The 13,259-nt window shown below is 42.7% G+C and overlaps 1 protein-coding gene across 12 annotated transcripts in view; it reads left to right on the top strand.

Annotated features, from left to right (window-relative positions):
• The window catches only part of POSTN (periostin), a 51,906-nt gene that overhangs the window by 23,099 nt on the left and 15,548 nt on the right, over positions 1-13,259 (top strand). For all 12 annotated transcript variants that reach the window (XM_033173120.1, XM_033173111.1, XM_033173121.1 and 9 more), the window contains exons 10-16: positions 1,136-1,284; positions 3,177-3,313; positions 5,886-6,016; positions 8,456-8,586; positions 8,885-8,987; positions 9,680-9,747; positions 11,853-11,898. In XM_033173120.1, the coding sequence (XP_033029011.1) occupies positions 1,136-1,284; positions 3,177-3,313; positions 5,886-6,016; positions 8,456-8,586; positions 8,885-8,987; positions 9,680-9,747; positions 11,853-11,898 (765 nt within the window). The remainder of the gene's footprint in view (positions 1-1,135; positions 1,285-3,176; positions 3,314-5,885; positions 6,017-8,455; positions 8,587-8,884; positions 8,988-9,679; positions 9,748-11,852; positions 11,899-13,259) is intronic.

The raw sequence follows: 13,259 nt of genomic DNA, 5'->3' as shown, positions 1-13,259 counted from the left end.
CTGGTATGGAAGCGTCTGGATTTGCTTTAAAAAGAGTAAGAGCAAGAGAGAGAATGTCCCCTCCCCCAAATTCCCAATTATGACTATGACTGAACCACATCCACATCCAAGCTTGGAGCTTGGAGAGACTCCAGGTGGGTACAAATATGACGCCAGAGGCGTAGGAAGGTCAGGTGGTACCCGGTGCGGAAAATTTCTTGTCACCCCCCCATTGATTCCCCCCCTGAAAAATGGTTTTACGTTATTTCATATTTTCTTACAAAGGAATAATAACAAATAATAATAATAATAATAATAATAATAATAATAATAATAATAATAATATAAACTTTTATTTATACCCCGCCCTCCCCGGCCGAAGTTGGGCTCAGGGTGGCTAACGTCAGATACATAACATTGTATAAAATCAAACAATAATTAAATTACCTCCTAAAAACATCTCAAAATCAAATTAAAGTCTAATTCAGGGTTAGAGTTGGGAACAGTAAGTGCTCCACTGAACTGAAAGTTCAGCCTTCATGACATAGGAAAACAGCCAAGTAAACACCTATTTTGGTGGAGGAAGGTCAAGATATTAACCGATATGCGTGAAATTTTATATATAGCTATATAATCCCTAGTATAGTAAATTAAGACCTTTGGAGCAGGCATTTTTTTTTAAAGTGTTTTTATGAACCGCCCTAGTAGGGCAGTAATTGTTCCTTGATAATTTGTTACCCCCTCCATTATGGACCGCCCCATGCCTCCCCTTGCTACGCCCCTGAATGAGGCTCATCTTGACCAAGATAAATGATTGTCACTGCATCCCAATCTGCTACTGCCATCACTATGCCAGAGACATACCTGTAGTTAAAGGGCCTCCCTCCACACACAGTCTTTCTCTGCACCTATGCATTTATTCGACCACTCAAATAGTTCTTCATGCATCTGAATCTTGTGGAGGAACATGCATCATGCAAGTTATTGCATGTTTTAAAAAGAGGCAATTTTTGGTTTTTGGGTAAATAACAGATGTGAAAGAATGAGGCCAAAGGTGAATGGCAGTGGATAACATTTCCCATTATATCTGAGGTTATATGTAAAAACTACATGAACGAAACCTAATTTAGGCATTATGTTCTATCCAAACTGTTAGATGACGTCTTATCTACGGACCAGAGGGTCCTCAGATTGATTCTGCAGAATCACATTTTGAGAATGAAAGTTGGCCTGAATGACCTCTACAATGGACAGTTCTTGGAGACACTGGGAGGAAAGAAGCTCAGAGTGTTTGTGTATCGTACAGTAAGTAAATTTTAAAACTTGGGAAACATTTATGATAGCAAAAGATTGCAACATGTTGGAACTGCTGGAAAAGGGATAGGGTTCTCCAACGTAATCAAGAAAATCTACACTATTAAGTTACTTCACAACGCCGGCTCCCTCGGCCTATAGAGCAAGATGAGCGCCACAACCCCCGAGTCATCCACGACTGGACGTAACGGTCAGGGGTACCTTTACCTTTACCTAGTTGCCTAGCGTGAACCATGAGGGCTGTTCCTGGCTGGTTGTACTTTAAAAAACTGTACCGAAAGAGAAATCTTTCCAGATTCAGTTTCTCCCACCAATCCAAGTGTTTGATGGGAAAGACTACCTGGGGAGAAAGTGAGCCTTGAAAGGTAAGGAGACCTTTCAGGATATCGCAACCCTGGAAATAATCTGAGCAAGTGTGCAAAATTTGGGTTCTGAGAGTGTTTGAAGACCATTTAGATACTTTTAAAACTGTTTTCTGTTCCTGACTTAGATTTCCTCATGTCCATCCAGCTTAGCTTGTAAACACATTTGGGGACAACCGTATATTTCAAATACAAACAAACGACTGGCTTTAAGAAAAAATAAATTAAAACATTTCTGTGGTTTCTCCATAGTCACAGTAGGAAAAGGTTCCTTCACATTTCCTCTGCTTACTCCCTTGAAATGTCCTACAACAGCTCCAAGTTTTTGTGGACCAAAGCAAACTTCTTGGTCCTATGCAAACATGATCAGTAAGAGATTCTCTCTCCATCCATTTAGAAAAAAAGGCTGTCCCATTCGTTGCTATACTGCACATTTTGTACAGCCAACAGAGAACATTGGTTCCTGAAAAGAGCAGAAATAAAACATCTGCAAGAGAACTTGGTGAACTACATTTTATATAGTTGGAGGATGGATGGTGGTTAACAGATTGAGGTTGAATCCTGACAAGACAGAAGTACTGTTTTTGGGGGACAGGAGGCAGGCAGGTGTGGAGGACTCCCTAGTCCTGAATGGGGTAACTGTGCCCCTGAAGGACCAGGTGTGCAGCCTGGGAGTCATTCTGGACTCACAGCTGTCCATGGAGGCACAGATTAATTCTGTATCCAGGGCGGCTGTCTACCAGCTCCATCTGGTACACAGGTTGAGACCCTACCTGCCTGCAGACTGTCTCGCCAGAGTGGCGCATGCTCTAGTTATCTCCCGCTTGGACTACTGCAATGCGCTCTATGTGGGGCTACCTTTGAAGGTGACCCGGAAACTGCAATTAATCCAGAATGCGGCAGGTAGACTAGTGACTGGGAGTGGCCGCCGGGACCACATAACACCGATCCTGAGAGATCTACATTGGCTTCCAGAACCTTTCCAAGCACAATTAAAAGTGTTGGTGCTGACCTTTAAAGCCCGAAACGGCCTCGGTCCTGTATACCTGAAGGAGCATCTCCACACCCATCATTCAGCCCATACACTGAGATCCAACGCTGAGGGCCTTCTGGCGGTTCCCTCACTGCGAGAAGCAAAGCTACAGGGAACCAGGCAGAGGGCCTTCTCGGTAGTGGCACCTGCCCTGTGGAACGCCCTCCCATCAGAGGTCAAAGAGATAAGCAACTACTTGACATTCAGAAAATACCTGAAGGCAGCCCTGTTTAGGGAAGTTTTTAATCTGTGACATTTTAATGTATTTAATATTTGTTGGAAGCCGCCCAGAGTGGCTGGGGGGACCCGGCCAGATGGGCGGGGTACAAATAATAATAATAATAATAATAATAATAATAATAATAATAATAATAATAATAATAATATAGCACAAAAGTTTGGAGAAGTTGCATAATCCAGAGCTTGTTTAATATGTTTCCTCACAAGGCTGTGTTTTGGGATACTTCTGTTTATTTTTTCATTACTAGGCTGTATGTGTTGAGAATTCATGCATGATTCGAGGAAGCAAAGAGGGAAGAAATGGATTTATCCACCTTTTCAGGGAATTAATTGATCCAGCAGAGAAAACTCTACATGAAGTATTGAGATCGGATAAACGATTCAGGTACACCATGATTTTTAACCGTATCAAAACTCCCCCCCCCCTCGCCCGGGCAAACTAAACAGAAAGATGACATCTCAGTTATACACGCTGAGACTGAGTGATGTTGAGAATCATTCAAAAAACAAACAAACCCCACCCTAAGTTTAACTGTTGTTGTTTTAGGCTTGGAGTGAAAATGATCTAAAAGCACAATAAAATCCACAAAGTGTCGTGAGTGAATGACTCTTGTTGCCAGTTTTAGTGAATAGCCTGTCATCTGTAATTAGAGGTTTGGGGGATCATAAAGTGAAATGATTATTTTAATACTTAGTACAGTGGTGCCCTGCTAGACGAATGCCTCGCTAGACGAAAAACTCGCTAGACGAACGGCATTCGTCTAGCGGAAGCTGCCCCGCAAGACGAAAAAGTCAATGGGGCTGCTTCGCAAGACGAAAAATTTTCGTCTTTTTTTCCGTTTAGCGGAGCACGGCTGTCATTGCTGCTTCGCTAGACGAAAAAATTCGTAGAACGAATTATTTTCGTCTAGCGGGGCACCACTGTAATTTAAGAAGCAAACAGTGGCTCATAAGTCCTCACTGAAATTTTAAAAGAAGAGCTGGATCCCAGGAAAACCTCCAAACTTTTCAGACAGACAGACAGACAGACAGACAGACAGACAGACAGACAGATGATAGATAGATAGGTAGATAGATAGATAGATAGATAGATAGATAGATAGATAGATAGAGATGGAGATATATAGATGATAGATAGATAGAATCTTTATTTGCCTCAGCCGCATGCCGTAGCAAAGGAATCAAATACAATAAAGTTCAGACCACAGTTGGAAGGGAGAATTCCGATTATAATGCTGTATTGATAGAAGAAGCGGCATTTGTGCCAATTTTCCTTATGAGTAACTCAAAGATACAGGAACTGTCTCGGTACTTGCATTTTGGAGCTCTAAATATATACTACCTCTAAATGTACTTTGGCAGATATATTGCGTATGCATGTGAATGTCAACTATTATCATGATCAAGTCTAAAAAGCTGGAGGCAAGACTGCAATATATATATATTAAAAAACAAACTATAATGTTCTCCAGAAAAAAGTCTGACTAGGAGAATGAATCATTTATGGCTTTCCACATTTTCCAGCCAGAAATTGTTGGATGGTATATCAGAAAAAAGAGAGGTCTATATTTTCACCGCCTTGCTGTTCATATCTTATTGCTCGTTGCTCCTATCCCAGCATACTTGTGGAGCTTTTTCTTTCTTTTGATTCAAGCAAAAGAGGAAAAGAAGCATCTTTGCTGTTTATGTCTGAAACATCCCAGTAGAATTCAGTCACATACATTGCCTAAATGTAGCCAATATAGCATCCTCCAGATGTCGTAGGACTACCACTACCAGAATCCCTGAAAGTTGGTCATTCTGGCAGGGCCTGATGGGAGTTGGAGTCCTACAACATCTCGAGGACACCATATTGGCTACCCTTGCCTTGGTAATCTCCCATCTGGACTGCTGTAATGTGCTGTATGTGTGGCTGCCCTTGAAGATGGACTGGAGCTGGTGGCTAATGCAGAATGTGACTTCTATATTGGTAATGGGGGCAGAACAAAGGGACAATGAGTCACCAGGCCTGAATGTACTACACTGACTGCCAGTTAGCTACTGAGCCCAATTCAAAGGGTTATTATTAGCATAGGTAAAGGTAAAGGGACCCCTGACCATTAGGTCCAGTCGTGTCCGACTCTGGGGTTGCGGCGCTCATCTCGCGTTACTGGCCAGAGCAGCGCATGGAAACGCCATTTACCTTCCTGCCGGAGTGGTACCTATTTATCTACTTGCACTTTGATGTGCTTTTGAACTGCTAGGTGGGCAGGAGCTGGGACCGAGCAATGGGAGCTCATCCCATTGTGGGGATTTGAACTGCCGACCTTCTGATCGGCAAGCCCTAGGCTCTGTGGTTTAACCCACAGCGCCACCCACGTTTACTGAGATCTAAATGTTTTGGGACCCGAGTACTTGAAGCAGCAACTTACCCAGTGCCAACCATCTCAGACCCTACAATTGGCAGGTGGGACCTTGGTGGGGCTGCTACCACTGGCAATGACCTAGTTGGCGTTGACCCATGACAGGACTTTCTTGTGGCAATTCCCCATTTGTAGAATGCCATTCCTGGTGGAGGGCATCTTGTTTCCTTCATTACTGACTTCCAGGAGGAATTCAGAAATATCCCTGTTTATCCAGGCATTTGATGGCTGAAAGGCACTGTTCCTGGCAACCCCTGAAATCACGAGTTGCGTGAATAGGTTTTAAACTGTTCTGAAAATGTTTTAGAAATATTTTAAACTTGGTTTTAGATTATTGTTATTTTTGCAGTTTTCAACGCTTTTAAAAGATCATGATAGTGAATAGGATGATGATTGATGAGTTTGCCACCCTTCACTCCTTCATAATATGAATCTGACTTTAGGGACACTCTTCTGCCTGTGAACACGTTCATCTGAAACAATAGGACAATGTTCCTGTCTTCATGCAGAAACTGGGCAGTTGTTAATTGTTTTGTGCTCTCTTTTCTTCCTCAGCACATTCCTCAGCCTAGTGGAAGCAGCAGACTTAGAAGAGGTTCTTTCTCAACCTGGTGACTGGACCTTGTTTGTCCCAACTAATGATGCTTTCAAAGGCTTGACTGAGCAGGAGAAACAGACATTGATAAGTAAGTAGGTCACAAAAAGCAGATCACAGAGACGGTGGCTTCTCTGCAGTAGTCCTTTTCGATGTTGTGAGCAGTGCCGGATTTACGTATAAGCTAAACAAGCTATGGGACGCGGGTGGCGCTATGGGTTAAACCACAGAGCCTAGGGCTTGCTGATCAGAAGGTTGGCGGTTCAAATCCCCGCGATGGGGTGAGCTCCCATTGCTCGGTCCCAGCTCCTGCCCGCCTAGCAGTTCGAAAGCACGTCAAAGTGCAAGTAGATAAATAGGTACCGGTCTGGCGGGAAGGTAAACGGTGTTTCCATGTGCTGCTCTGGTTCGAAAGAAGCGGCTTAGTCATGCTGGCCACATGACCTGGAAGCCAGTAACGTAAGATGAGCACTGCAACCCCAGAGTCGGACACAACTGGACCTAATGGTCAGGGGTCCCTTTACCTTTAAACAAGCTATAGCTTAGGGCCCCACTCTTTTGGGCACCCCAAAAAAATTAAAGGAAAAAAACTGATGTACATTTCCAAAATATAAGATAAAAAACATATAAAATAAAACCTACATACAGCAACAGTGTTTTGTGTTGTGTAGGCTCCTATGATGTAAATAATGGACCCTGCCTGCTAGCCTGCTCCCTAAAATATCACTGGTTTGCTCATTTCTATGTATTGGGTTGTATTTCACTATTAATATACTTCTTCTTAATTGTATTTCAGTTCAACAATTACTTGATAAAATACATATTTTGTTATGTGCAAATGGCTTTAGATACCTATTAGGTCCATAAATTACCATATAGCATATATTTAACACAAAAAAGCAACAATTTGTTGTTGACAAAGGACAGCTAGACATATAAAGGGCCTCATTACCTTCAGTAGCTTAGGGCCTCATCAAACTGAAATCCGACCCTGGTTGTGAGAGATGCTGTGTGATTTCTCTTGGCCACTTTAGCTTTCTGAAGTCTCTAGGACTGAAAAAGGGAAGACACCTCTTTATTCTACCAAATTCTATAGTAGCTGCGGTTGTCTATTGCAGAATAAAACAACAAAGCTCCTGTTTGGACATTTTGATACTATTAAGCCTTTACAATACAATACAATACAAATCTTTATTGCGTTCATAGACCAGAATTTAAGCCTTTAAAGATCCTTGACTTTTCTTTGAAAAACATCCGCTTCCTACAAACAAAATGTATTCAATTAACAAGTGGGTGTTTTCTGAGAATTATAAGCATTCAAACTAATACAAAACCATTTTCATTCCGCATAAGATTAAATGATTAACTGAGAAGTAATGGGAGAAAAGGGTGTTCTTTGTTGTAAATGAATCAAATGCACGGCATAATGACGTCTTCGCGTGAAATAAAAGGAATTATTTCTCTCCTTTTCTCCTTTTGGCAATACACGCTTCTGACAGTCGCAGCAGGAGTAGACAGAATCTGCATTTTGAAAAACCAGGCAGAGTACACAGCAGACGATTCCAATACACATGCAATCATGCTGAATTGGAAGGGAATCAAAAAAACAATCACAGTGAGGCAGGCAAATTTACGACTTTAAGCTTGGAGATCGAGAACAGTGATGAGAAAGGGGTGGTGGTGAAAAGTTTATCAAAAGATTCATATTGAAGACTGCTTGTGAGTGATCACATGCATGGCAGGAGATGATGTTGATGATGATGATGATGATGATGATAATAATAATAATAATAATAATAATAATAATAATAATAATAATAATAATTTATTATTTATACCCCGCCCATCTGGCTGGGTTTCCGCAGCCTCTCTGGGAGGCTCCCAACAGAAGATTAACAAACACGGTAAAAGATCAGGGCTGCTTTCAGATGTCTTCTAAAAGTCAAATTACACTAACATCTGATGGGAGGGTGTTCCACAGGGCAGGTGCCACTACCGAGAAGGCCCTCTGCCAGGTTTGCGCATGAACATTCAATGAACTTCATCACCATACCTACTCCTGAATGATACCCGTGTTGAATTTCAGGGGCCTGTGAATAAGATATACACAAACTGTTGAAATAAACAAATCAATAATACACTAAAATCCAGCCCTAGTTGATAATCTCTTGGATTATTCACAGTCTACTATGCTTTCTATGAAACTCTGAACACTACTAGAGGCAACAACCTTGTTACTGTGTATTTTATTTTTACTTTTTCAAGGGTGAAAGTGTCCTTGATCTTGTCAGAGGTTCTTGATCCCAGCTCAACTCTCTGATTTTCCTTGTGGATGTGAAAAGAAACCAGATCTTGAATTTAGGGCATTTGTTCAGGGATAAGGGGTTAAAAGGTAAACAGATTCTCTGTAGCACAAAAAATAAAATAAAAACAAACAGCTCCCCTGCAGGAAACTTTACTTGCCAGTGGAAAGGCTTGGTGAATCATTGATCCAACCGTACTTACGTCCATCACTGATTTTCTTCCACAGGGGACCAAAATGCTCTCAGGAATATTCTGCTTTATCACTTGACTCGAGGAGTTTTCATTGGGAGTGGATTTGAACCTCGTGTGACCAACATCCTGAAAACTATCCAAGGCGGCAAATTGTACTTGAAAGTGGTGAGTACTGAGAGTAACCTTTCAATAAGAATTATTAAACCTGTAATTTAAGTTGAAGGACGGAGACAGTATTCCGAGAGATGTGCGAAACCTGCCAAGAAATTTCTCTGATTTTGTCAAAACTCTTTTGGATTCTCTTGCAGTCCCTAAAGCATTTTGCCAGAAGAGGATTTTCTAACATTGTCTTACCATGTGTATTCCACTATATAAGATACTAGACATTATAATAATATTTATTTCAACTGTTTGGAAATGTATTCTCTCTTTTTGTTGTTTACCTTTATTATTTAATCCTTAGGTGAATGACACTCTTCTGGTGAATGATTTAAAAGCAAAGGAATCTGACCTTATGGCGACCAATGGTGTGATTCATGTCATTGACAAGCTCCTGTATCCTGCAGGTGAGTTGTGGATTATTGTAATGTATTCACCCGTGTTCCTTAGACCATTCATGCAGGTTTTCTGTAGCATCTGACCATTCGGTAGGTTGATTCAGCCATCCACACAAATCTCACCTGACGGTAGATGAATGAACATTATACTCGTCTCCTATCTCTGTTTGGTGCCCCAGAAAAGCTTTGCTGTCACCTATGCTATGGTATTTTTAGCACACGAAGAGCTTTTCTGTTCTTAAATATTTTAGCAGTTTTCACACTATTGTACTGATATAATTCTCTGCTGCTAATTATATTTTAGTTCTTGTTCAGAGCTGGCTTTCTTTTGCTTTCGAGTTCTGTTTCATGTTGCATTTTATGGCTTTAATTTTTACTTAAAAATTACCCAGAGATTGTAATTTAGACGGTATATACGGTATATAGATATAGAAAAGAAACAAATGAAGCATTTAGCTCTCTGAGAAACGCAATATTTATGTTTATAATTACTCTGAGGAAATGTGGTGCATTTGAAAACTTTACAATCCTTTTCTCCCGTTTTCCAATTCAAGTTATTGATATATAGGGCATAGCCGAAACATTTTGCTGACTTTCCATTTTGAACAAACCAGAGTATTGCTTTGGATTTTCTCTCTGTGTTAAAGTTATCATTATCCCACCATACTTTTTTATTTTCTTCTTTATAAACAAAAATGTAGATGTACCTGTTGGAAATGATCAGCTCCTCACAATTCTGAAAAAATTGATTAAGTACATCCAGCTCAAGGTATGTTCCATAGATTGTGATTTGTGATACACATAGAGGCAAATCTGAATCACACTGGTGGGTTTATTTCCACTGATTTTTGTCCATTGGGCCAGAAAATACCGTATTTTTCGGTCCATAAGGCGCTCGGGACCACAAGACGCACCTGTTTTTTTAAAGGGGAAAAACCAGGGGGGGGAAGATGAGGGGAAAAGTTGGGAAATAATGGTAGAGGAGGAGGAGGCAGAGCCAGAGCAGCTGGCTGACACTTTATCACTAAAAAGCATTTAAGACCAACTTAAAAGTAGGAGAGCAAAGAGCTTGGAGACAGGTGGCCCTAAGCAACAACCGTAAAGGGGTTGGTGCTGTTGACGAATTAGGGAGTGGGTGAAAAGAGGGATGGAGATTTACTCGGGACAACACCATTTTTCCAAGGGGCTGCATTCTCAAGCCTCTCTCTGTAAATATTGAATAAAAAACAGGTGGTAAGGACTTTTCCTTGTCTTATCCATTCCTGGCAACCTGCCGTGGAGGTTGGTTCCTCTGCCGCCTGACAGTTGTGCACCATAGGTGCCAACTCCCTGGGGCCCTGGGTGTCCGAGCACCCACAAAATTCCCTAAGAAGTGACCAGGCACCCACAAATTTCTGTGCCAGGGCCATGCACACTTCAGGGCACCCATAGCCCCAGGCACCCATGGTAAAAGATGCTCAGGAAAGTGGAGCTTTCAGTGACAGCTGTGGGTTGAAATTTATGTCACAATAAACTCAGAGCAGCAGCTGCAGCAAAGAATAGCTCAATATTGAGAGTCTCCTCCTCCCATTTCATAGAGCTTAGTCTGCGCCCTGGTGCCACTGCAATAGCGTGTTTCACTCAGTGGTGTCGCAAGGGGGGGCGGTGAGCCCTGGGTGCCATGTCTGCGGGGGTGACAAGAAGGCACCCCGTGGGGTGCTCACCCCACCGCCCCCATAGCTGTCAACTTTTCCCTTTTTTAAAGGGAAATTCCCTTATTCCGAATAGGATTCCTCACAAGAAAAGGGAAAAATTGACAGCTATGCTGCCCCCGGGCGCGGTGGTGCAAGCAGCCATTGCACCACCGCAGCCACATATGGAGGATCTTCCGTTCGCAGCTGCAGCTGCAAGCAGAGGATCCTGCCACCATCCATTCAACGCTCGAGCAGCACAGGTGGCAAACCGCTATGTACAACGCATGCACTGTTCATAGCGACGCTACACATGCGCTGTATATAGCGGATTGCCACTGGCGCCACTTGAGCGCCATACGGACGGCGGTGGGATTCCTCCACCGCCGCTACAGCCGCATGTGGAGGATCCAGCCACCGTCCATACGGCGCTGGCAGCAACCGCTATGTATGGCGCATGTGTGGCGTCACTACGTACAGCGCATGCATCATGCGTAGCAACGCTGCACATGCGCCCTACATAGTGACGCCGTGCATGCATCGTACGTGGTGACGCAGTGCGAGCGTCGTACATAGCGGCGCCACGCATGTTGGTTAGCCTTCGTTCACCCCTGGTTTCACCTCCTTTACTCCACCTTATCGACTGCTGTTGCAAGAAAATGCACAATGTGGTAAGAATGTAAGAACAGCCCTACTGAATCAGGCCAATGGCATCCTGAGCCAGTATCCTGCTCTCAGACCAGATGTGTGTGGGAAGCCTTCAAGCAGAACCAGAGCACAACTGCTCTCTCCCAACTTGTGAGTCCCTGCAGCTGCTGCTGTTCAGAGGGATACTGCCCCCAGCTGTGGAGGTAGAAAACATCAGGATGCAGGCTCCGTTTTGATGACGAGTTCAGGCTACAGGCTGAGTTTTACTAGATGTTTACTAGAGGGGAGTTTTGGCAACCGTGTTTTTTGGGAACATTTAGTTCTTGGCCAAAAATGGGATTATTTTTTTTTTTTAATCGGAGTCTTAGATTAACTTCCAAGGATCTCTGCTCCTCTGTGTTGCATGCTTCGGATGACATTCTCGCCATGTGAACATGACCCCATGTGCTGCTGGTGTGATGGTCATTTCTTCCTTGTAAAATGCGAAGTATTGTTTTCCACTTCCCTTTAGGTACCACTAGGTTTAACTCATCTTTCTCTTCCCCTCCCCCCACAGTATGTCCGAGGCAGCACATTCAAAGAGATTCCAATGACATTTTACAGTAAGTATTATTAATTTTATTATTATTATTAAAGATTTTCTTGGGCAACGTCTCTCATATTTTTCCATGTAACATTTTTACAGATCAATTTTGGTTGTTGAGACATTAGGGAGGGAAGGGGGAAAGAGGTGGGTGGGATGGGGGGAGGGTGGGGTGGGGAGGCGATGTTTCTATTTTCCATAATATATGTAGGATTTGGTGTCAAGTTTTTTTTAAGGTGACATGAACAGTCGCAAATGTTTGATGAGATGGAGGGATTTGAATGTCCATTTTGGATAACTAGAACTGTCAAATAATGGTAAGGAAATTGGGGGGCAATAGTGCCTGGCGTGCTCTGGTCCGTGGGGTCACGAAGAGTCGGACACGACTAAACAACTAAACAACAACAACTGCATGTGTGGCACAGAGTGGACACTAAAACAAATGTCCATAAAACTCATTCATTAACAGATGATCACCCATTTTGAAGCCTAGATTTTCCATTCAGTTCATAGTGAAGATAACTCTCTGTTCATGAATGTCCATTAATGTTAACTGTCCATTCATGGATGTTCATGACTTGAAGAAGAGTTGTTGTTGTTGTTGCTGCTGCTGCTGCTGCGAGATGCAAACCAGAGATTTCAGCTGAAGGAATGTTGCTAAGAGTGCTCTCACTCCTTCAGCAAAATCGTTTCCTAAAAGGTGCAACTGGACTTTAAATATGGAAAAGCAAAGGCAGTCAGAATACATGGGACTTGGAAGTACTGAAATTTGGCAGGATCATGCCCTGCATTTGTATCACCCAAATATATAGATATTGTGCTGGTGAAAGAAGCACAAATAATTCTGGAAAATATAGCTTAGATTATTGCTTTCAGTCTAAAAAGGACATGTGTGTGTGTGTATATATATATATATAGAGAGAGAGAGAGAGAGAGAGAACGGAGTTGTCTTTCAGTCAGAAAGGAGGTTTTTGTTGTTCAGTCGTTCAGTCGTGTCCGACTCTTCGTGACCCCATGGACCAGAGCACGCCAGGCACGCCTATCCTTCACTGCCTCCCGCAGTTTGGCCAAACTCATGCCAGTCGCTTCGAGAACACTGTCCAACCATCTCATCCTCTGTCATCCCCTTCTCCTTGTGCCCTCCATCTTTCCCAACATCAGGGTCTTTTCTAGGGAGTCTTCTCTTCTCATGAGGTGGCCAAAGGAGGTAGCTGTTAGCAAAGAGCTTCATCACAGAATTTTAGAGTTGGAAGGGATCATGAGGCTCATCTAGTCCAACCCGCTGCAATGCAGAAAAAAATTGCCGAATGTGAGGCTCGAGCCCACGACCCTGAGATCAAGAGTCTCATGCTCTAAGAACTGAGCTATCACCTTTTAAAA

This window comes from Lacerta agilis, chromosome 16, assembly GCF_009819535.1.
Source record: "Lacerta agilis isolate rLacAgi1 chromosome 16, rLacAgi1.pri, whole genome shotgun sequence".
Taxonomy (NCBI): domain Eukaryota; kingdom Metazoa; phylum Chordata; class Lepidosauria; order Squamata; family Lacertidae; genus Lacerta; species Lacerta agilis.
The sequence above is the reverse complement of the archived record's forward strand: the minus strand, read 5'-3'. Positions and strand labels throughout refer to the sequence as shown.